This window comes from Rhinichthys klamathensis, unplaced genomic scaffold, assembly GCF_029890125.1.
Source record: "Rhinichthys klamathensis goyatoka isolate OS25496 unplaced genomic scaffold, OSU_Roscu_1.1 h1tg000029l_1, whole genome shotgun sequence".
Taxonomy (NCBI): Eukaryota; Metazoa; Chordata; class Actinopteri; order Cypriniformes; family Leuciscidae; genus Rhinichthys; species Rhinichthys klamathensis.
The window spans coordinates 5,155,932-5,177,400 of NW_026606579.1; the positions used below are offsets into that span (position 1 = coordinate 5,155,932).

The window sequence follows — 21,469 nt, forward strand, 5'->3', positions numbered from 1 at the left end:
ATTATGATTTAAAAATATAGAGCTGTGTGTCTCTGTATGTGTCAGTGGGGAGTGACAGATAGACATGTTTCTGCAGGGACAGTGAAATTGCCCAAACATGTTAAACACTGCCCCATATTCAGTCTCATTAATATTGCTCATTATGATGCTCATCTCAGTATTATACTCTCTGCTCTTAGAGATGTGTGCTGGATACACACAGAGGAGTGGAAAACTGCAGGTGTTTCCTGATGGGAACTACAGCCATAAAGATTTCAGCATGTCCTTGAGCTCTGGCAGGGATTTCTGTTTATCACCAAAGACTTTCTCGGCCATGCTGAAGTGCTGTTAACAGATTGAATGTGCCAGAAAAGCATTTCAGGAAGCTGAATTATTCTTTGGTGAATAACATTATTTATGGAGTAGACATTTTATCTTAAGCAGTTTACAGTGACAGTATTATGCAACTGATATTTGGACGTTTAAAACCATATCAATGGATAATACATGGGCTGGATAACCCCAGTTGGTACATCACTATAATATTAAAGGGTTAGTTCACCCAAAAATGAAAATTATCCCACAATTTACTCACCCTCAAACCATCCGAGGTGACTTTCTTCTCTCAGCCGAACACAATCGGAGTTATATATACAGGTGAAACTAAAAAAATTAGAATATCGTGCAAAAGTTCATTTATTTTTACAGTAATTCAACTTAAAAGGTGACACTAATATATTATAAAGACTCATTACATGCAAAGTGAGATATTTCAAGCCTTCATTTGTTATCATTTTGATGATTATGGCTTACAGCTTATGAAAAGCTTTCACAATATTTTAATTTTGAATTTGGGGTTTTCATAAGCTGTAAGGCATAATCATCAAAATTATAACAAATAAAGGCTTGAAATATCTCCCTTTGCATGTATTGAGTCTATATAATATATAAGTTTCACCTTTTAACTTGAATTACAGAAATAAATTAACTTTTGCACGATATTCTAATTTTTCGAGTTTCACCTGTATAAAAATCTGGCTCTTCCAAGCTTTATAATGATAGAGAATGATATTTTAATTTAAAGCCCAAAAAAGTGCATCCATCCATCATAAAAGTAACCCATATGGCTCCAGGGGTTAATAAAGGCTGTCTGTATCGAAGCGATGTGTTTTTGTAAGAAAGATATTCATATTTAAAACTTTATAAACCATAATCACTGGCTTCCGGTAACGGCCGTAGACCTTGCATTGTTCGCAATAAGAAATGCATTTAGAAAATAATGTGAATTTTAATTTCATGCCGACTTTATTTCTGGTTGTTGTGTGTGTGTGTGTGTGTGTGTGTGTGCACATGTAAGCCGGCCCAAAAACACCCCATTTCCTGCAATTTTACCAGCCATCTGCCTGATACGTGGCATCAGGGGGTTCCTGAGCTCGAGAGGAGGGCGAAAGGGGGGGAATCCTGAAATAAATGAATGCTGGGATTAATTTCCCATGATCTCTGGTGCACATGCTGGTCATTGTTATGAATCTTGGATTACTGCTCGTTTATTAATGACCCGGCAGCAGATGATTAGTGGGACGGGGGTGCAGCAGACCCTCTGGTTAATTGTTAGTGTCTTATAACGTGTCATTGCATCACCATGACATCGGCTTCTGTTTGCATTATGTGTCATAGAGCATCACCATTGTTTTCAAGTGCCTGTTTCCTTGTTAATCGACTTCTTTAGAGAGCTGCCTGTACTAGTAATAAACTCATATTTGGCCATTTTAATATTGGTCATCAGCTACCCTGCTCTCAAAATAACAACATCAGCATTAGACATTTATAAATATAGTCTATACTACTACTAGTCTGGGGCGGGCTGTGTTTCCCAAAAGCATCTAGATACAAACCATTGGCTCCAATGGTTTCTACGAACTCCTCGATGCTTTGGGGAAATGCAGCCCTGAAGAGTTTTATGTTTTAGACTCAGAATTTTTATTTCTGAATCATTGCGGTGAGGTCATTGTTATGGTTGGACAGTCAGCTTTGTTTTGGTCAAATGCTGCTTTGTTTTGTAATTGTAGAAGCATGAGAAAGTAGTTTTCTTCTCTTCTTTTCAACAGGGATTACACTTATGATTCTCTAAAGCCTGTTGTGTCAAGTATTTGACCCCTGTCTTGGCAACCAAATGGTTGCATGATCTCAAAACCTGCCTAACTAGACAGAATTTGGAGTAATATAAGTATGTTCGAACATTTTTTGGGCATCACATGTGTCTTGGAACAATGGAAGCTTGTTTCCGGCATTTTAATTTAAAACATAATTGCGACTTTTTATCTCACAAATCTCACAAAGAGTTTACATCTTGCAATTCTGACTTTATTTATCAGTATTGTGAGATATAAACTCGCAATTGCGTGTTATAAAGTCAGAATTCCGAGATTTAAACGTAATTCTGAGGGAAAAAAGTCAGAATTGTGAGTTTATTTCTCACGATTCTGACTTTATATCACGCAATTCTGAGATAAAAAGTTAGAATTGCGAGATGTAAACTCACAATTGTGAGAAAAAAGTCAGAATTGTGAGATAAAAAGTCGCAAGTACCTTTTTAATTTTTTATTCTGTGGCGGAAACATGCTTCCATAGCATTAGATTTCAAGACGCAGCCGGTGTCTCTTGCCGAATATACTGAATTTGTCTTACTGCACTGTGTCTCACTGTTTAATTGTGGCTTTATTACCCAAATCCTGACCCTTATTTTATTATTCAGCAGAAGTGTGTGCAGTTTTAGACTGATCCGGAGCCTGTGACGGGTGTATAAGAGGGGTTTTAATCTGGTTTACGGGGGATGGGCTTCTGACCCATGTTTTATCGGACGCCCATCCTCTCCGGGGCCATTAATTCTGTGTGTGTGTGTGTTGAGAGGTCTGCCTACTAATGAAAGCAACTGACAGGCCAATTAAGATCACAACCAAAACCACAAAAGAGCAGGAAGGGGAGGGTCTTTGATTGATGGCCGGCTTTTTTTGGGACCCATGTGCGAGCCACTGGTGCACGTATACAAACAAACATGCATGTGCCACGTGTCGAGGGAGGAGGAGCGGCGTCTGAAGCGTGATCCTCTTACGTGATTATGTGATGACCTGAGGAACCATGTGGACACCCCAGCCCTCGCTCCCTTTGTGTCTTCTTCGCATTTAATTAAAGCGACAAATCGACTGAAACTCACACAGACGTTCATTATAGTGGGATTACGACGTGTTCCGCCCAGCCTCATTTCTGCAGGAAAAGTCACTGTCTTTATTTTGTGGGTGTGTCGCCGTTTATACGAGATCTGCTGAGAGGTTACTCATGTTTTTATCTGGTTGTGATTTGGACTGAAAGTTAGAAGTTAGGTAACTTTTATGTAATATTGTTTCAAATGGAACAAAAAAGGAAATTATTAATAGAATTTGAATGCACTTTTCATCAGTGTTTTCAAATTCCAACAAAGTGTCCAGGGACTGTCAAGCTATGTAAAAGTGCATTTCAAAACCAATCCAAACTCATGTATACATAATAAAAAAAAAGTAAATTTTAACACTCACAATTAGGGGTGTAACAATACCCTCATGTCACTATTTAATACATATCACGATACTGAACTCACGATACGATATTATTGCGATACTCCAAGACATAATAAAAGGTTAACAAAAACTGTTGATTAAAATGCTAACTTTGATATTACATTGTGGGTTTAAATTAATAAAATGCTTGGACTTATGAATAACAATATTCATGATTCTGAAGCTGAAAATACAGAATTATTTTAGACGAATATGCTATCACTCTGTCACTGACTAGATGTATTTAAAATAAATGTAGGACACTTTTTATTGGTAACAAGATATTTGGCTTTATGAGGACGTACACAAATATTCCCCCGTTGCATTATTATACATTATAATCAAAATATAGAAGTTTATAGTACTGACACTAAAACTCTGAAAACTTGAATTTTTTCTCACACACTAATTTTTATCCACGATACATATTGTCACTATCCACGATAAGTATTGTTGCATTTTTGTATTGCGATATATTGTGGCACGATATATTGTTACACCCCTACTCACAATTCATACCTTTTTTTTGTTCTGTTAGAAGTTTGACATCCGTTTGTCAGTGTCTGCTTTTGAGAATTGTTAAATTTTATATTTGTTTTGAGATTTGGGCTGAAACTTCAATTAGTCGTCTTAAAAAAAAAAACAGTAAAAAAATTAGAATCCTCTCATCATGCATCATTTCAAAAGTTTTCTTTGATCTTCCATGGAACATAAAACAGAAAGAATAGAATGTTCACACTCTCTTTTCAGTTGAAGTGTTCTAAATGTTCTGCCTTAAACATTTTCGGAATCTTCATCATTTGTTATGAGACTTTGAAGTCGGGCAGCTTTTTAGTCACCATCTACTTTTATGAATCTGCTTAAATCTGCTTGTCTGAAAAAGATAATTGCATGTTTTGGAACAACAACATGAGAGTGAGTAAATGATGACAGATTTTTTGAACAGCCCTTTTCCTTTAAAGAGACGCAGTGGATTTTCACAACACGTTCTGTTGTAAATACACACATACGCGTGACCGTTAGTGACGGACTCTTTCCACTGGCCGTTGTGCTCTGACAGAGGAATGTGGCCCTTGAGACCCGGAGCCACATTGCCACCCACTTCATAAGCCTCAGCCATCAATTCTGTGTTGTGTGTGTGTGTGTGTGCTGTTTCTCCTCTCCTCCGCTGCGTGACATTTTGTGGGCTTGAAGTGCACAGAAGACCGACTCGATTCAAGCGCTCGTGCTGTTCCTACGGTAATTAACTCTCGCTCTCTGTGGGATTTTATGTCTGGCCGAAGAGAGAAAGCGATTGTTTGTTCTCTTGGTGCCCTTCAAAACATTTTCAGATTCTTTTGTGTGCTGTCATGGAGGAGTTTGTTGTGAAGGACTGTGCACTTCCCGAGCGATCGAACCTTGGACTGTGTGTGTGTGTGTGTGTGTGTGTGTGTGTGTGTTTGATCGAGGGGGTTGTAACAATAGGGCCATTGTAAATGCTTGGCTGGGATTGGATGGGGGGTTTGCTGAGCGACTTCATTAGTCAATCCCTCTCTCTCTCTCTCTCATACTCTCTCTCTCTCTCTCTCTCTCTCTCTCTCTCTCTCTCTCTCTCTCTCTCTCTCTCTCTCTCTCTCTCTCATTCTCTCTCTCTCTCTCTCTCTCTCTCTCTCTCTCTCTCTCTCTCTCACTCGCCCGTGCTCATATCCTCTGTCAGTGAGTTGTTGCAGGAGTGTGTGTTGGGATCAGGACCAGGTGTGTCAGGTCAGGTGGACTTTCTGCACTGGATTGTTTCTCAGGTGAGCGAGCGTCTCTGTGGTCTGATGGAGAGGATGGAGGTTTTAGGATTCACATGAGCTTGTCACTGACAGCGTGTGTGTGTGTGTGTGTGTGTGTTTAGTGAAAGGAGGCATTTGCTTTGTTTCCTTAGCTGTGCTTATGTTGACTGAACTGTCTTAATCTTGCTGCCTGTCTCTCCGTCTTTCTCTCTTAGTTTTTCCTCTCTGGTATTTGGTCACAGTGATTAGGTTTATCCTCATTCTTTATTTGATTTTGTTTTTTATTAGGGAGGGGGTATTAAAACATATTTGACCAATAAGCTGCTTTTGATGATTGTCCAACAGAGTTTAAGACAAGTAAACTGAAGTGTGTGTGTGTGTGTTTACAGGAAATTACTTGTGTGTCTGTTTCTATCTGTCTCTCTTTCAGAATGTGGACGTGAATCTTGCTTGTAACTAATGATGGCGGTTCAGGCTGGTTTGCAGGTACAATTTTATGCCTTTTTATGTTATATTTATGTGCTTTTGCATGCTTTATGAAAAGGCGGGACAAGATCCTGCATCTCCACACACAGTTTTTATGCTCTGGCTCATAGTTTAAATGTTTACATTTATTAATTTTTTCAGATAGTTTGAGATTTTTCCTCCCCAAACTGATTTGTATTGTTTGTTTTACACCATCCCGCCTGAATCAGAACTGATGGGTAATTCAGCATGTGTGCATCTGATATTACATCTGATTTCATGTGTGAACTGACCACATTATGTAATGCCGGATGCATTTGAAACTGTGCATGTGAGATTGAACACACCACCAGACACACAGGGTGTTTGCATTGAGTTAGCAACCAAAGCTAAGATTAAAATTCAATAAAACTTTAGCAGAGTTGAGCTGACCGTAATCTGCTATGGAATTATAATCTTGTATGTTTTATGTAATATGAACAGAACAACCCCACATGCAAACACTTCCCTGTTTAATTAGTCCGGCTTTGTGCACGAGCAGAAGAAACGCTCCATATGTGTGTTAGTAGGAGCCCGAAGCTCTCGCTCGCTCTGTTCCTCCTGGGAGTTTGATGCATGTGTGGGAACGGCAGGATTCATGCTCATTAAAGTAGCAGTGAGGTTATGGGACTTCTCTTGGACTGGCATGCTTGTGTGTGTGATTTTTAAAATGTGCTTTCGTTTTGCAGTCACTCCCAGCACAGAGGTGTGATTCAGGCTCTTTTAAAGATCTGCTCGTCCAGATTATTGGTGAATGATACTGTGTGTGTGTGCGCGCGTGCGTGCGTGCGTGTGTGTGTGTGTGGTCTGACAAACCCTACATTATGGGGACAAAATGTCCCAACAAAGATAGAAAAATCTGAAATCCTTGTCCTTGTGGGGACATTTTTTTGGTCCCCATGAGGAAAACAGCGTATAAATCATATTAAGTGATGTTTTTTGCAAATGTAAAAATGCAGAAAGGTTTCTGTGATGGGCAGGTTTAGGGGTAGGGTTAGTGTAAGGGGATAGAATACAGTTTGTACAGTATAAAAATCATTATGCCTATGAAGAGTCCCCACAAAGATGTGTGCGCGCGTTTGTGTGTGTGTGTGTGTTAAACAGATGTTCCGCCTCAGTCTCTAAGGGGCCGCATGAATGTGGGACAGAAATGAGATTTATTAGTGGTTATTTGCTAAAGCATCACTTACTATTAATATTGCTCATACTCAAGGATCAGGGTTTCTTTAAATGCTTAATCCCAAGTATTTAACTTGAAGCGCAAATAAAGTCTGTGAGAGATTTTACCACAAGGTCACAAAACACATTGTTTTTTTCTAGTGATGCATCTGTTTTTTATACCAAAACACAAGTTTTTAGCTGAAAATACTTTAATAATCAATTAATTAATCCGTTTTTTTTATATAATCAACACTCAAATAAAAAGTTGTATATAAATATTTAAATTGCACAGAAGGCTCAACCTTTTAATGGATATTTGAATGGTTTTCCTGAGGTAAATGTAACGTGACATTGTTCACAAGCAGTTTTTCTGACATCTTTTCCTGGTTTGAATGATTACGAGACATAATGCATTTCACTAAATTGTACTGTATCTTTCAACACACACTCTGATGTTCATACATGTTTATTTTGTGCTGTAACTAGTAGTAAAGAGATGAGATGATCGGTTCGTGACGTGGCTGCTGCGATCTGCCACTTTAAAGAGCGTCAAAACCACATTTGTTTGAATTTCATCATAAAATTGACAGAATTTGAAAGCTCAGACTTTGTTTAATAATATCAAAAGTAACATTGGATGGCAGGCGCACCACAAATAATGTTTAGTGAAGTTTTGTTTATGCAACAGAGAGAGAAAAGCACTAAAATATCTCAGTTCATCAAAATGAAGATTGATTAAAAATCGGAAACCAATATGATGGCATGTTTACATGTTGTAGTTTATCCAAGTTGACTGCATGAAATAGACACAAGCTGTTTCCATCCAAAGTTGCAAATTTAACTTATGCGGAACAAAATTGGAATATCGCATAAAACATTTGCGAACAAAGCACCGTTTCCATCCCTTGTTTATCATACGTCGTATAAATGACTTGTGCGCAGACGAAACGCAATAAACTCTGTCATGAAATCCTGCGTTCGGATGCCTTGTGTTTGGGAACGCAGTCCTGCAAGACTCATTGGGAGCGAGGTCATTACCCAAACTTTGGCTCAGGCATTTCAGAATAGCTAAAACAACATTTAAGATGCTGTGCAATGGAATTGATCTGCTGGTTAGTCCAGTTATCCAATAGGCCTAGTAGTTTCCAGTTATTTAAAATTTTAATTTTTAGGGTTTTTTTATGCGCATCAAGGGATTTATTTGGTAAATGTGTTTCCATTATAGTTTATGTGCGTCTTATCGGATAAAACGAAGAAGAAAAAAAAATTGTTTGCATTTTTTTTAACTTATGAACATCTTGGCATTCCATCCGGCAGTTTGTTTTTATGTAATATCCCAAAATTTGCATAGGAATAGCTAGATGGAAACATCACTAATGATAGCCAAAACGCTCCATCGGAAAGGCAAATGAAACGTTACAGTTTCGGTCAGCCCTTTAAAACTGTTTCCGCCAAAATCGAAGATTCAGGGTTTTTGTTTTTAGTTGTTGTTTCAAAAAATTCTGTGAATCACTAGTTTTGTCTAAATGTTATTGTGTTGAATCTCTCTCCTCTTTGTGTGAGTGTGTTATTTGATTAGTCATGCTTGTTAGCTTCACTTTGATGAATGAGTGTTTGCAAAACTGTCCTGATTTCAGCAGGGTCGCCCTCTTTCCGGAGAGGGAGCGTGGAATCCGTGTGAGGGGGTCATTGTGACAGTTTTGTGTGTGTGTGTGTGTGTTTGGTCTCAGTTGAGTGTGTTTCTCTGTGTGTGCATACTGATCTGTCTGCCTTTCCTCTTTCTGTCTCCGGCATGGTTCGGGGAGAAGTTCGATGTCCCGTTACAGAGCCTGCGTTCGACCCGTCCCGGCCCCAGTTTGGTTGATGTCTTCAGGTTTGACCAGTGGTTGTCTGTCCGTCACCAAGCCACACTGGTGCCCATGCAGGAGGATCTCGCCATCTGGCTCAGCGGCATGCTGGGTAAATATGTTCACGCAAAATAAGACGTCCGTGACTCGCTCTCAGTGCATCAAAGCTAAGAACTACTGCCTTTATTAGCTTAAACGTCTTTTCCTTTTGTCAAATAACTGAAACCTAAAGCCCTATAAATCAAGCAAAGAAGTGTGGGAAACGACGTATGCTCTGTGTAACGGTGACATACGACCTCCGAAACAAGAACTCAATCTCTCAGTCTTTGTAGGATAATAGAGGGTGTTGCCCTTACCTGTCTGTCTACATGCTTTACGTGGGCCAGAAGAAAAAGTGTCACCCAGAAAAGCTTGTTCACCCGTAAACCTGTTGCTTTTTTTGTTAGATTAAGTCCTTGTAATCCCATAGTCCTCTTTCAGTGAGGAATTTGAACAAAATACTATAATGTGAATGCCCTGTCATAAGTGTGAATTTAATTTGTTATATATTGATTTCTGACCAGCACATGATGGCATAATGATGCAAATTAAATTAAAGGGTATTTTTGCTTATTGACCAATATATCCTAATGCCTGTTTCTTTTTCGTTCTTCACTTGGGGCTAAAAAGAAGTTCGAAATGCCTTTTCAGCAGTTAAGAAAGCATCTGATCATAGTGATGTGGATGTCAAGTCACGTTACGTTTATTTATATAGCAACATTTATACAACGTATAGCTTTAAAGCAGCAGCTTTACGTTATTGAACATGAAAAACAGTGTCAGTGTCTCTTTTGATTAGAATTACAACTTCAGCTTCTACTATAAAGCTGCTCTCGAGTGTGTTCATGTTTATACTCGCGAACGTCGACGGACTGAACTGAAGTAGGCGGAGCCTCAGGGCCACACCTACCTATGATGTCATCGCCACATGGACCAATGGTAGTGCGAAGGCGTTTACCAGCTAGTGTAAACTTTTCCAGAAAGTTCGCTTTGGAAAGCTGTTTCGAACTCCCCCTAAATAAACTCCAAACTAAACGTTTTGGCCTGATTTTGTTCGAAATGATGTCACAACAGTTCGTTATTTGATTTTTGATTGAAGTAGAGCTGTCACTTTTGTGAGTAAATCCTGTTTGATTTTTGAGACATAAGTGTTCGTTGAATCGATTGTAAAATCGATTTTCCATGTCTAAAGACTAGGGGTGTAACGATACACAAACCTGACGGTTCGGTTCGTCCCACGGTTTTGAGGTCTCGGTTCGGTTCAGTTCGGTTCATTTCGGTGGGGTGGGGGGGGGTTTAGAAAGCTAAAATTGCTTTTATTTTTTATTAAACAGTGCTTTAATGAACAAATTGTGTCCTTGTCTTTAAATTAATTCAATTACAAGTAAACGTTTCTCAAGGATAACAAAATTATCTGCTAATGCTGTAAACTACAGCCCTTACTTGCACATTACTATAACATTAAAGCTTAACAAGCCTAGACTTTTAGCCTAAATTATATAATAATAATCAACACTCAAAATAACAAATTGTATGAAAACATGTAAACTGCACATAAGGCATTTTTACTCTAATTTGTTATTGTTATATAATAATTTACACAGTTGCTGTTATTTTCATGACAACTATTTTAAACATACATTAAATAATCAAGATATCATAAACAGGTTAAGTAAAATATAATATAAAGGATAATATATAGCATTTATTTAGTGAAAGAGTTAGCAAACCAGCAAGCTGTGGACACTGAATGACTTGCCTGAGGTAAATATAAAGCTATGTGAAAAACTAAGCGTTTTATTGACGTATTTCCGCTGTTGAAACACTGATTGAGTGTTTACACGAGTTATGATGCCTTTCAGTAAGTATACTGTATCTTTCAACATACCTTCGGGTGTCCATTCATGTTTATTCTGTAACTGAGGAAGAGATTATCGCACTTCGCGCTGCCGCATGCATACAGTGATATCTGTCACGCCACATCTAAGAGCGCCAAAACGGCATTTATTGTTTGCATTTCGTAATCAAATAGACATAATTTGAAAGATTACACCTTGCTTATTATCGAAAGTAACAAAACACTGAGCTTATTGGGATTATATGTGGTTAAGGGTGGTTAGGCATCAGCCCTGTATTCGTTGTGTACACAACACATGAGGTGCAATGAGCCAGGGCTGGGCGGGGCAGCAGGGGGCGGGGCAGCAGGGGGCGGGGCAGCAGGGGGCGGGGCATGTTCGGTTCGCCATGAGAGTATCGCGATACGTATCGTGGGGGGTGTATCGCGGTTTTTCGGTTCGGCTCAAATATCGTTACACCCCTACTAAAGACGTTCCCATTTTCTACACCAAATACAGGCAAATCCACGGACACCTAACAGGCATTAGGACGAGCGTAAAGAGGGCGCTTGAGACGCGCACAAGTCAGCAATATTCCTGATGATTTATTGGCGTGAAGTTTCGTGCACAATGACAAACAGGAGCGCAACATTCAGGGATTGAGATTAACTCCCTCCAACTCGCCAAATGCGGGTAAAAATTAACTTTGGCGGGAAACGCTGTCAAATCACGAGCCAATTTGGCGTGTTTCTATGTTTACTCACTTTGCTGGGGAAGTTCGTATAAGCCAAATCTGCGCGGATTTAGCGCAAATACGCAACTCGTGATCCTCATGATATATCAAATACAGAGTATTGTGCAGAATCTGCGCATTTCTGGCTTGCTTGAACACACACGTCACTGCGCAACAAATAACGGCGCGCTCGTTCACTTGCATTGAAGTAATAGCGAATATTAAAAAGCATTTGGTTAACAGAAAATACATTATTATTTTTCAACATGTTCTGTGTACTGTATTGATCTGTCCACCTAAAACACATATTTGGTAAAAAAGAAAAAAGGCCATTAAAATCGATTCCCGATTTTCGTTTTTGAAACTTGTGTTGGTTGGTCGATCGATTGTGCAATTGATTTTCGAATGTAAAGTGACAGCCCTAGCTTGGAGTATATTGAGGCCTTAAAGGGATAGTTCACTAGCCTGGGAAAACCCAGACAACTTCCGGCAAATTTAGATTTGCTCTGAAAGTTAGTCTGGCAAAGAGCTCATTCAAGCCCATTTCCAATCCGTCGAAATCGCCGCACCAATCAGAAACGTTGGGGCGGGCTTTACACGATGACGACAGCGCTGGGATTTTGAACATGATTTTGTAGCCTACATTACAAAGATGGATGCCGCCGTCGAACATCACTCATTCCAATCAGCTATCGCGTCTGTTTTAAGCCATTTGAATGTTTCCTTTTTGTTAAACACCGAGCAAAGAACAACACTCGGCTCTGCATACGTCATCTCCTTCATCGCTCTGATTGGGTTTAGGTCTATCCGCGACGTCCGTTGGTGACGCCCCTCTGGAAATGATTTGTCTATGACGCTTTGCCAGACCATAACTCAGTTACAACTGAGAATGGTCTGGTTTTAACCAGGCTAATAGCTCACCCAAAAACTAATTTACGCAACTCAATCAGATGTCATTCCAAAGCTGTAAGACTTTCTGATTTCTGAGACTTCTGTCCCTCCATTGACAGTCTACGCAACTACCACTTTGACGCTTCAAAAAGAGATCATACAAACTAATCCATATGAATTGAGCGGTTTAGTCCAAATTTTCTGAAGAGACACAATCTGTGTTTCGAAGATGAACGAAAGTCGTACAGGTTTTGAAGGACATCACATGGGTGAGTAATTCTCAAGTCATCAACATGGAAACACAGAGATCTCTGTTTTTACAGATGAGCAGGTGAAAGCCGAACTCTTCATGGAGGAGCTGGACAACGGCGTCAAACTGTGTCGTCTGGTTGGAGTTCTTCAGAGTAAAATCCCACAGGATTCAGACACACAGGTGTGTGAGGAACATGTAAAACTGTCTGGCAGTGCAGCTCTCATAACCGCAGGCCTGTTTGGTTGTAACTCCCGTCTCTGTTTTAACAACAGCTTCCCTCAAAGAAAATCCACTTCAAGAAAAGCGCCTCCCCTGGATCGTTTTTCGCCCGGGACAACACCGCGAATTTTCTGTCCTGGTGTCGTCATATAGGAGTGGATGAGACGTACCTGTTTGAGTCTGAGGGTTTGGGTAAGAAAACCTGTTTGAGAACTTTTGACCAGGTGCCAAAAAAGTTGAAAAATGTACGTTTTCACAACAGGTTATTGTCCTATTCAGCCAAGAGAAGAATTAAATAGTTTGTGCATCGCCTGGTTTATATTTCTGTCATGCTGGATATCTCCAGCCACATTGATCCAAAATCTTCTCCAGATAGCGGTGCATTAAACATATTGTGTTAAATATAATGTTGTTTACATTGTTGCAACGAAACCTTATGAGGTGAAGCGATACTCTGCTTAAGGTCCTATGTTTTACTAATTTACAGTATGATACAGAATGTCACCGAATTTGGCAAAATTTAAATGGAAAAAATCGAAAGTAGGCCTGTGCACTTAAAATAAAAATTAAAATAAAAGGTCAGTTTGACTTGAAGAACTTATGACAGCAAAAAAAAATATTGATATTGTACTGTAGAATGTACTTCTTAACTTTAATAATAATAGTTAATAATAGCAATTTATTACTCATAATTTTTGAATGAGTATCATAATTTTTCATCCACATTTTAATTTCAACAGGTTTTTTTTATTACTTTATCATCACAATTTACTTGTGGCGCTTAAATTGTATGTTACAGAAAAATTAAACCAGAAAACACAGAATTTAAAAATAAATACAAACAAAATAGAATTTTTTGCGGGAAAATGGTAGCACTTTACATTTTTATATATATGCATTGTAAAATATTTTTAATGCAGTAATTATGCTTTGTAATGCATTATAGGATCTCATGACTAATTGTCACCACAGTTATAATACATTCTAATACTTAATGTATTTATTCATTATTACACTTTTAGAAAGTATAATTCATTAAAATGCATGACGAACAACCTATATTTCAGATGTAACAAGGAATCTGCAAATATTACAATGCATTTTTTAACTTTGGTTATGATTATAACATACCTTTTATAATGCATTATACATAAAGGCTTTAAGTAAAGTGTTAGCAGAAATAAATCTGATTGCTATCGTTAATGATTATTTTTATATGAGTGTTGTAACACAAATGAGACTGAACCACTGTGTTGAGTGTTTGCCAGCGTCCGTCAGTCTCTCGCTGTAGTCCATTAGAACAGGACTTTAATCATGTTGGCTAAATTAATGTCTTTAAACAGAGACCAGCGTCCTTCTGTCCGTCCTGTGCCAGTGTGTCTTTCTCTGAGCTGTTTAATGAGCCGTAATCGTTTCAGAGGATCTGTACGTCAGTTAAGCTGCGGCCCCGAACGTCCTCGGCTCTCCGTAAATCCCCGATCTTAATGAGTGTGAGGGATCTGGGGTGTAAGTCGTTAACCTGACGGCCCTGAGACTTTGTGTCCTGAGGAGTGCGAGTTTCTAGTCCATGTGTCACTGTGCATTATGGGACGGGAACTGAGCGAATTCAGTGTGGCTGAAATCAAGTTTTTTGTTTCGAAAAATGGTCTTGTTGGAGTTTCAAGCCCTGAAAGTATGATTATATAGTACTTATTTTTACATTTTTAAACGATTTTAAACTTTAAGGCAAGACCGTACAGGCAAAACCATTGTTATTTTGCTTCCATAATTTGTCTTCTTTCAGATTAGTTGCAAAGAAAACATGCAAAATAGACATTTAAGTGTTTATTTTATTGCACTTTATCTATTTGTCTAGATTTTAAGTTTTAATACATCTCTTTAAATGCTGTGTTTTGAGTTAGAAATCTTCACTTCAGCACCTTTACATTCACCAAACTTTATTCCCATTTATATCTTTGTTTATAAATCATTCTACTCGTTTAAATAAAATTGTATTACTAAAAACATGGTCAAAATATTTTTTTTGTTTTATGCATTTGATTACCACCGTTTTTTTTTTTGGTAATAAATTTGTTTTTAAAACATAATAGACACATTAAAACAGTCAGTGTGGAATTTCTGAAAAAAATAAAAGGCGTTTAATAGGACACTATTCAATTTTAATGAATTATTCTTTATTTCGTTTATGAATTCAATTGATTAGACATGCTTTATGAGTATTATAATTTAAAGTATTAAAATGGAATCCAGAAAATTTAAACCAGAAAACATCAAATAAAATAAAGAAATGGAATTTGGGAAGAATCATAGCAAAATCTGATTGCTATGATACATGATTATTTTTGTATGAATATCACAAAACAAAAATGAGACTGAAAAATTGTGAATTTTTAAATGAATAAAGAGCCTTGTTTGCCTATTTAAAAATAACATTTCAGAAAACTTGTAATACAAATCAATTTTCTTAACGTACTGTGATGAATCAACTTAAATGTGACCCTATTGACCTGCAGTGTCTGAAGTAAACTGACTGCTATCTCTCTCTCACACACACACACACACACAGTTCTGCATAAAGACCCTCGGCAGGTGTGTCTGTGCCTGCTGGAGATCGGACGGATCGTCTCCAGGTAAGTCGAGCGGCTCTGATGATGATGATCCCACTTGTGACAGATGTCTGGTTGTGCTTTGGGGTCAGAGGTCAGGGGCAAATTTACGTGGATTTTACAGGATTAAAGTGGGTTGGTTCAGTGCTTAGAGCAGCTATTGTGTTTTGAATTTACAAAGCGTTTCAAGAATAACACAACAATCAAGGATAATGTCTAATGTGAAAGGGTTTATTTTGGGATAATTATCATCTGACTGTTGAGATTACTTATTACTTACCTTGAAATTCTAAATTTGGGTTTGACATGTTTTTATTATGTGAGAAAATCACCATTTAATGGTAATTATACACAAGTATATGATGGCATAATTAACAATTATTTTGTGATCAGCTGGTAAAAACGTTTAGAAATGCAGTGTTTGCTGTTAGGACAGTCTGTTGACGGGGTGTGTTGTGACTGGTTCAGGTACGGGGTGGAGCCTCCGGTTCTGGTTAAACTGGAGAAGGAAATTGAACTGGAGGAAAGTCTGATTATAACGGATCACTCTTCTCCGGTGAAAACGTTCACCGTGTGCTGTCAGCACGGAGCGCTGTATCACGCCGTGAGTATCACACACATTAAACCACCAACATTTACTGAGTTTGAGTTGAAGCGTCGTCTTCAATCGTCTTTTATAGTTTGTATTCTGTGCATAAAATGGCAAATTTCTCTATGCATGCATTATCCGGATAATACCTGGAAAATGTGCAGTATACCGCAGCGCACACTGTGATACTGTTTCCCACAATGCAATGCACTCAACAGTGAGGCCAACGAATGAACTGGAAGTGATTATAAACCACTGCTTCTTTACTCAAGCTATTTTTCCTAAAATCGTATTAAGAATCCAAAATAACCGAGATTTTACAATTTGCTAAAATATTTCTTATTGCATTCTGTTCCACATGCTATATAATATAACGTTAATGCTATTATGTTTTCTGTAGAAAATCATTTCCCATTTCACAGTTTAATTGTAGGCTCAATCCAGGGTTATTATCATTAACTATTAATGAATCATTAAAATTCATTACCGTAATTAAAATAAAATGAACTAACCGAGATAAAAACAAATTTAAAACTTTTTAAACTTATTTTATTTCAGCTAGTTTGCCAAGGCAACATTTCTCATTTTCATTTAGTTTAAGTAGATGCTGTAAAATAACTAAAACCAAATAACTTAAATAAAAACTTTTTTTTTTTTATAAAAAGACAAAAACGGCAAAATTACTAAAACTTTAACTCCAATTAAAATTAGTGCTGTCAAATCGAATAATCGCATCTAACATAAATGTTTGTTTATATGTGTGTGTATATATATATATATATATATATATATATATATATACACACACAAAAATTTATTATATTAACAAACTTTTGTTAATGTGATTAATCGATTTGTCAGCACTAATTAAAATGAAAACAAAAAAAGTCAACAAAATCTGATTGAAAGTATTACCAAAAACTATAATATCACTGGCATAATCTGAAATATTGTAAATATGTTGTGATTTTGATCAGATTTGTGAGATGAGGCTCGGCGTCTCCAGTTATCACACATCTTCTGTTGAGTGTATTATAGTTTGTTGAGTGTGTAAACAGCAGCTGTTGTTTAGAGACTTCATGCTTCACACAGGGACATTTTTTGCTTTAAACTTTAACAAATTCACTGTGTCTGGGCCAAATAACCAGTGGGACGCCATCTTGCAGTGATGAGTGATTTTTTTTCTTCCCCTAAACAACCTCTTTTTGCTTGTAGGATCGTGGGGACGAGGACGACCCTCCCTGTAACTGCTCGCAGAAGTTTTCCATTGAGTATCTGTCTGAGGGACGCTACAGGCTCGGGGGCAAGATCCTGTTCATCAGGGTAAGAGCAGCTTTTAGGGACTGTTAGAAGAGTTACAAATCTTTACAGTCGTGACGAAACAGACGTATTGTGAAATACATTCGAGTGTGACTGATTATTGAAAAAGAATAAATGTAGGGCGGGACTTGGTTCTGTGCAGCAGTTTATTAACGGTTAGCGGCAGAGACTATTTATATAGAGACATGCCACTTCCTCAATCCTTAATACAACTATATAGGGAAAACCCGTAACGCCAAAGATGGCGGTTGTATGCACATGCCCCGCCCCTCCCACTGGAAAGCCAATCGTCTGCTTTTAACAGTCAAGCCGGGAAACATTTAAGCCTATCGTCTGGTTCCACTGACGCATGCGCACAGTTGAGGTTTGCGACAGCGCAAAATACGTTACTGTTTGAAAAGGCGGCAGATTTGATATGCTGTGTATGTGTGAGTTGTGTAATATCAGACATCCCAAGTCTCCCGCAGATTGGTAGCGGCTCCCTGATGCCCCCAAATTAGTTCAAATCTCCCGGAAACTAGAGCTCGCGAGCAAGAGCTCACACATACTGTGCTTCAAACTGTGTAGCGCGCACACGACCGAGGGAGAGAACCCTTGCGCATGCGTAGTAAAAGTATAACCTGTGGGGAAAAAGACCTTTTAAACCTTATTTTGAGGCAAAGTCATCAAACCTTTTCAGCGATTTTTGTCATATTTTACTGCTGTTTCTATACATGCAGTTTTTATGTCCCGGTGACCAGTGAAACTGCAGTTCTGACTCTCTGCCCATTCATTTAGATAGGAGCCTGGTCTTGTTAGTCTGAAATAGCTGCCCGGAGGCGTTGCCAAGATGGCGGCCGAGTGGCATGACTTGCCTAAAAGGACTTTGTTAGCGGCTCCTAATTTAATAACAAATGATCATTTCGACGGAAGTGAATCAATCAAAACTAACTTTAGCTGGAAAATAACATTATTCAAGAACCGCTATAAAACCATCCCAATCTCGGTTACCTTAAATTATATGTTTATCTCTGTAAAGCTGCTTTGAATCAATCTACATTGTTAAAAGCGCTATATAAATGAAGATGACTTGACTTGAAAACGTTACATACAGCACCTTAAAATCTCCCTCTCTCTCTCTTAGATGCTCCATGGGAAGCACGTGATGGTGCGTGTCGGTGGAGGTTGGGACACTCTGAAAGGGTTTCTGCTGAAATACGACCCGGACCGCGTGCTGCAGTTCACGACTCTAGAGCAGAAGATTCTGGCCTATCAGAAAGGCCCGTCAGGCTCAGGTCCCGCCCTCAGCGCACAGCCACCCACGATGGATCCCATCGCAGCCGTTAACCTCCTACCAGAGTCCTCTTCATCATCAGCATCGTCATCATCAGCCTCCACGACGTCAGTGTCCAAACGCAACACGCCCACACCGCGTGTCAACGCCCAATCGCCAGCATCCACGCCCTCCATGCCTCGAAAGACTCCCGCACCCAAGAAGATCTTCCACACGCCTGCGTCTTCCCCTCTTTCATCACCCATCCCGAAAAGAAACCCAATCCCAACTTCTCAGAAACTCCCCGGCTCAAAGTCCAAACTGCGTCCGCGTGGATCTCCATCTCAACCTCGCAGTCCCGTCTGCCCCGAACCGACCTGCAAACTACCCAAACCTTCAGCGCCGCCGCCTCAGAAACCTCCCACCGGACCCGTGCGCTCGCGCCTCGCACAGAGACGCCCTCCTTCCCCTGCGTTAGATCCCAGAAAGGGACGTTCAAACGACCCTAAACAGACGATTCCTCTCACAAAACCCTCTAAGAGTAAATCTGTAGAGCAGAGCTCAGCCGGACCTGCCCCGTCGGCCAATGTTAAACCCGCCCACAGGAAACCTTTAGCTAGCAGTAACCCGCCTGCTGTTAGCATCCCGCTCAAACCGGCGCCCGCGAGCACTTCCCACAAACACACGACACGGACTAAAGCCGGCAGACGCGAGGAGCCCTACTTTGAGATGAACAATAAGAGAAGGGTGAAGAACTGAGAATTCTGGGATATGTAGTCTTTTTATTATTTTTATTATCTGGGCTGAGAGTCACGCTTCACATATGGATCGTATGGAGCCGAATATCATATTTAATTTGATTTGAATGAAAGTGTGTGTGTGTTGTAAATTTAACTGGTTGTATGTTTTTAAAAGATTGAAAATGGGTTTTTATTAGGGTTGTCAAATTGATTAATTGCATCTTACATAAACACACACATATGTATTAATGTGTATATATATATATATGTGTGTATATTTACATGCGCACAGCCGCACACACATTTATATAAGCAAACTTTTATGTTAGATGCGATTAATCAGTTTGACAGCACTAGTTTCTAGTGATGGAAAACATGAAAATTAGACTTTTATGCACCTCGTTTTCATTCACATCAAAATTTAATATGTCATAACCTTTTTGTTTTCTTTGCATCTGTCAAAACATTCGCCTCATTTGTGCCATACTAAACACCGCCTCGGATAGCCTACATCTTGCATCAACTTTTTTCTTCTTCTTTTGCTACTGTAATTGTCATTATTTTAGCTAAGAGATTATAGATTTCGTTTAAGTCTGTTTCAAATTATGCATGGTTACAAACTCATATTTGTGTTTAATATCATATGGTGATCCACTGATCATTTTTTCACTGTATGTTCATCTCTTCCGTCTGCGCTCATAACCAGCAGAATGTTGCAGTAAGTGTGTGTGTGTGTGTGTGTTTAGACTGATGTGTGTCTTCATGTATGATGCGCTGTGGGCAATACTGAAATACACGTGTGTTGTTTCCAGGTCATATTTACATTGAAATCGCCTTCCATAAGAGACATATGTCGATATGACAGCCCATAATATGCAGGAACACCTCTCTACGGCAACCGAAGCGAAATTCATGTTTGAATCTCAAATTGCTTCATTTTTAGAGCACATTTTAAACTCATTTTTAGAGTATTAGGGGTTTTGTGCCTTAAGTTTGTTTGTTGGAATATATATGTACGTGTGGTTTGTTATCAGATGGTTCTTTTATTTGTATTTTTGTGTCAGATTGTGTATGAGAAATTCTTCCAGCACTTTAAGAAAATGTTTGTTTTGAATGTAGTTTGTTTGTGCTCAAATAAAGGTCTATAAGTGTTTAACTCCTGCATTCGTGGCCCTACTTGAACATCGAATAATTCATTCAGAATAACAGGAAAGTACCATTTTAATCTTAATACTGGCATTGTGTAAATTTCAGGATAATATTACAGTGAAAAAATCAATGCGAAGCAAGTTTTCATAATTGATCTATATTATCCTGAGACCCAGGCATAGACTTTTTATTGTTTTTCCTCTGTAGAGGACATTTATATTTTAGTGAATTTCTATACATCTTAGTTTTATGATAATATTTTGTAATTATCATTTAAATCTGACTAATTTTCAAATTTCTTGTTGTAAATAAACATCAATACATATCCACTGTTGAGACACAATGCTTAGACACAAGTGAATAAGGAAAGAAATGATATATATAAATTGAATATAGAAAGAAATTATATATCAATATTCCTATGAACATGTTGCAAAGTTATTACTACCATTATTACACTTCTTTTTTCATTACATGTTGCCCTAAGAACACAATATGCAAATTGAATACATTGTATATCATGGGAAAATACATTTATGGTCATTTTACACACATATAGCATAAAGTAAAATAGTGTATCAAATCATTCGGTTACATCTTTCATAACATAGTTGAGAATCATCTTTATTCAAACCTAAAAATTGATTGGTAAACGGGGAAAAAAAAGAAACATTGTTTACATGCTTTATCATGGCATTTAATTTTCTTAATAACCCAGTCCTTGTGTTTTCTATAGAGGACATAGCATAAAATATGAATAAAAAATCTCCAATTGTTTTTTATGCTCCAAACAATGTAACGACACACACACATTTATTTATGTAAATATTTATATTTAAAACTAACTTTGAAAATAAAAAAGATTTATGGTTGTCAGGAGGATCTGACTATGAGATGAACATATTTATCAATTTCCATGACATTTCCAGGCCTGTACATCACAATTTTAAAATCCCCTTTAAAGTGATATTGCAGTGAAATGTGTTTTACTACACCAGTAAC

General features: G+C 38.3%; 1 protein-coding gene across 1 annotated transcript; it reads left to right on the forward strand.

Moving 5' to 3' along the window:
* Positions 1 to 8,079: 8,079 nt before the first annotated feature.
* On the forward strand, positions 8,080 to 19,502 carry gas2l3 (growth arrest-specific 2 like 3). The gene is made up of 8 exons (XM_056245408.1): positions 8,080 to 8,106; positions 8,632 to 8,953; positions 12,663 to 12,772; positions 12,865 to 13,003; positions 15,378 to 15,441; positions 15,886 to 16,021; positions 17,222 to 17,329; positions 18,450 to 19,502. The coding sequence occupies exons 1-8, from the start codon at positions 8,080 to 8,082 to the stop codon at positions 19,335 to 19,337; spliced, it is 1,794 nt and encodes a 597-aa protein (XP_056101383.1). The 3' UTR covers positions 19,338 to 19,502.
* Positions 19,503 to 21,469: the final 1,967 nt, after the last annotated feature.

Coding starts and splice junctions, on each gene's coding strand:
- gas2l3 (XM_056245408.1), top strand. CDS start 8,080: ATGCTGTGCAATGGAATTGATCTGCTG. Junction 8,954..12,662: donor CTGGCTCAGCGGCATGCTGG/GTAAATATGTTC, acceptor CTGTTTTTACAG/ATGAGCAGGTGAAAGCCGAA. Junction 12,773..12,864: donor CACAGGATTCAGACACACAG/GTGTGTGAGGAA, acceptor TTTTAACAACAG/CTTCCCTCAAAGAAAATCCA.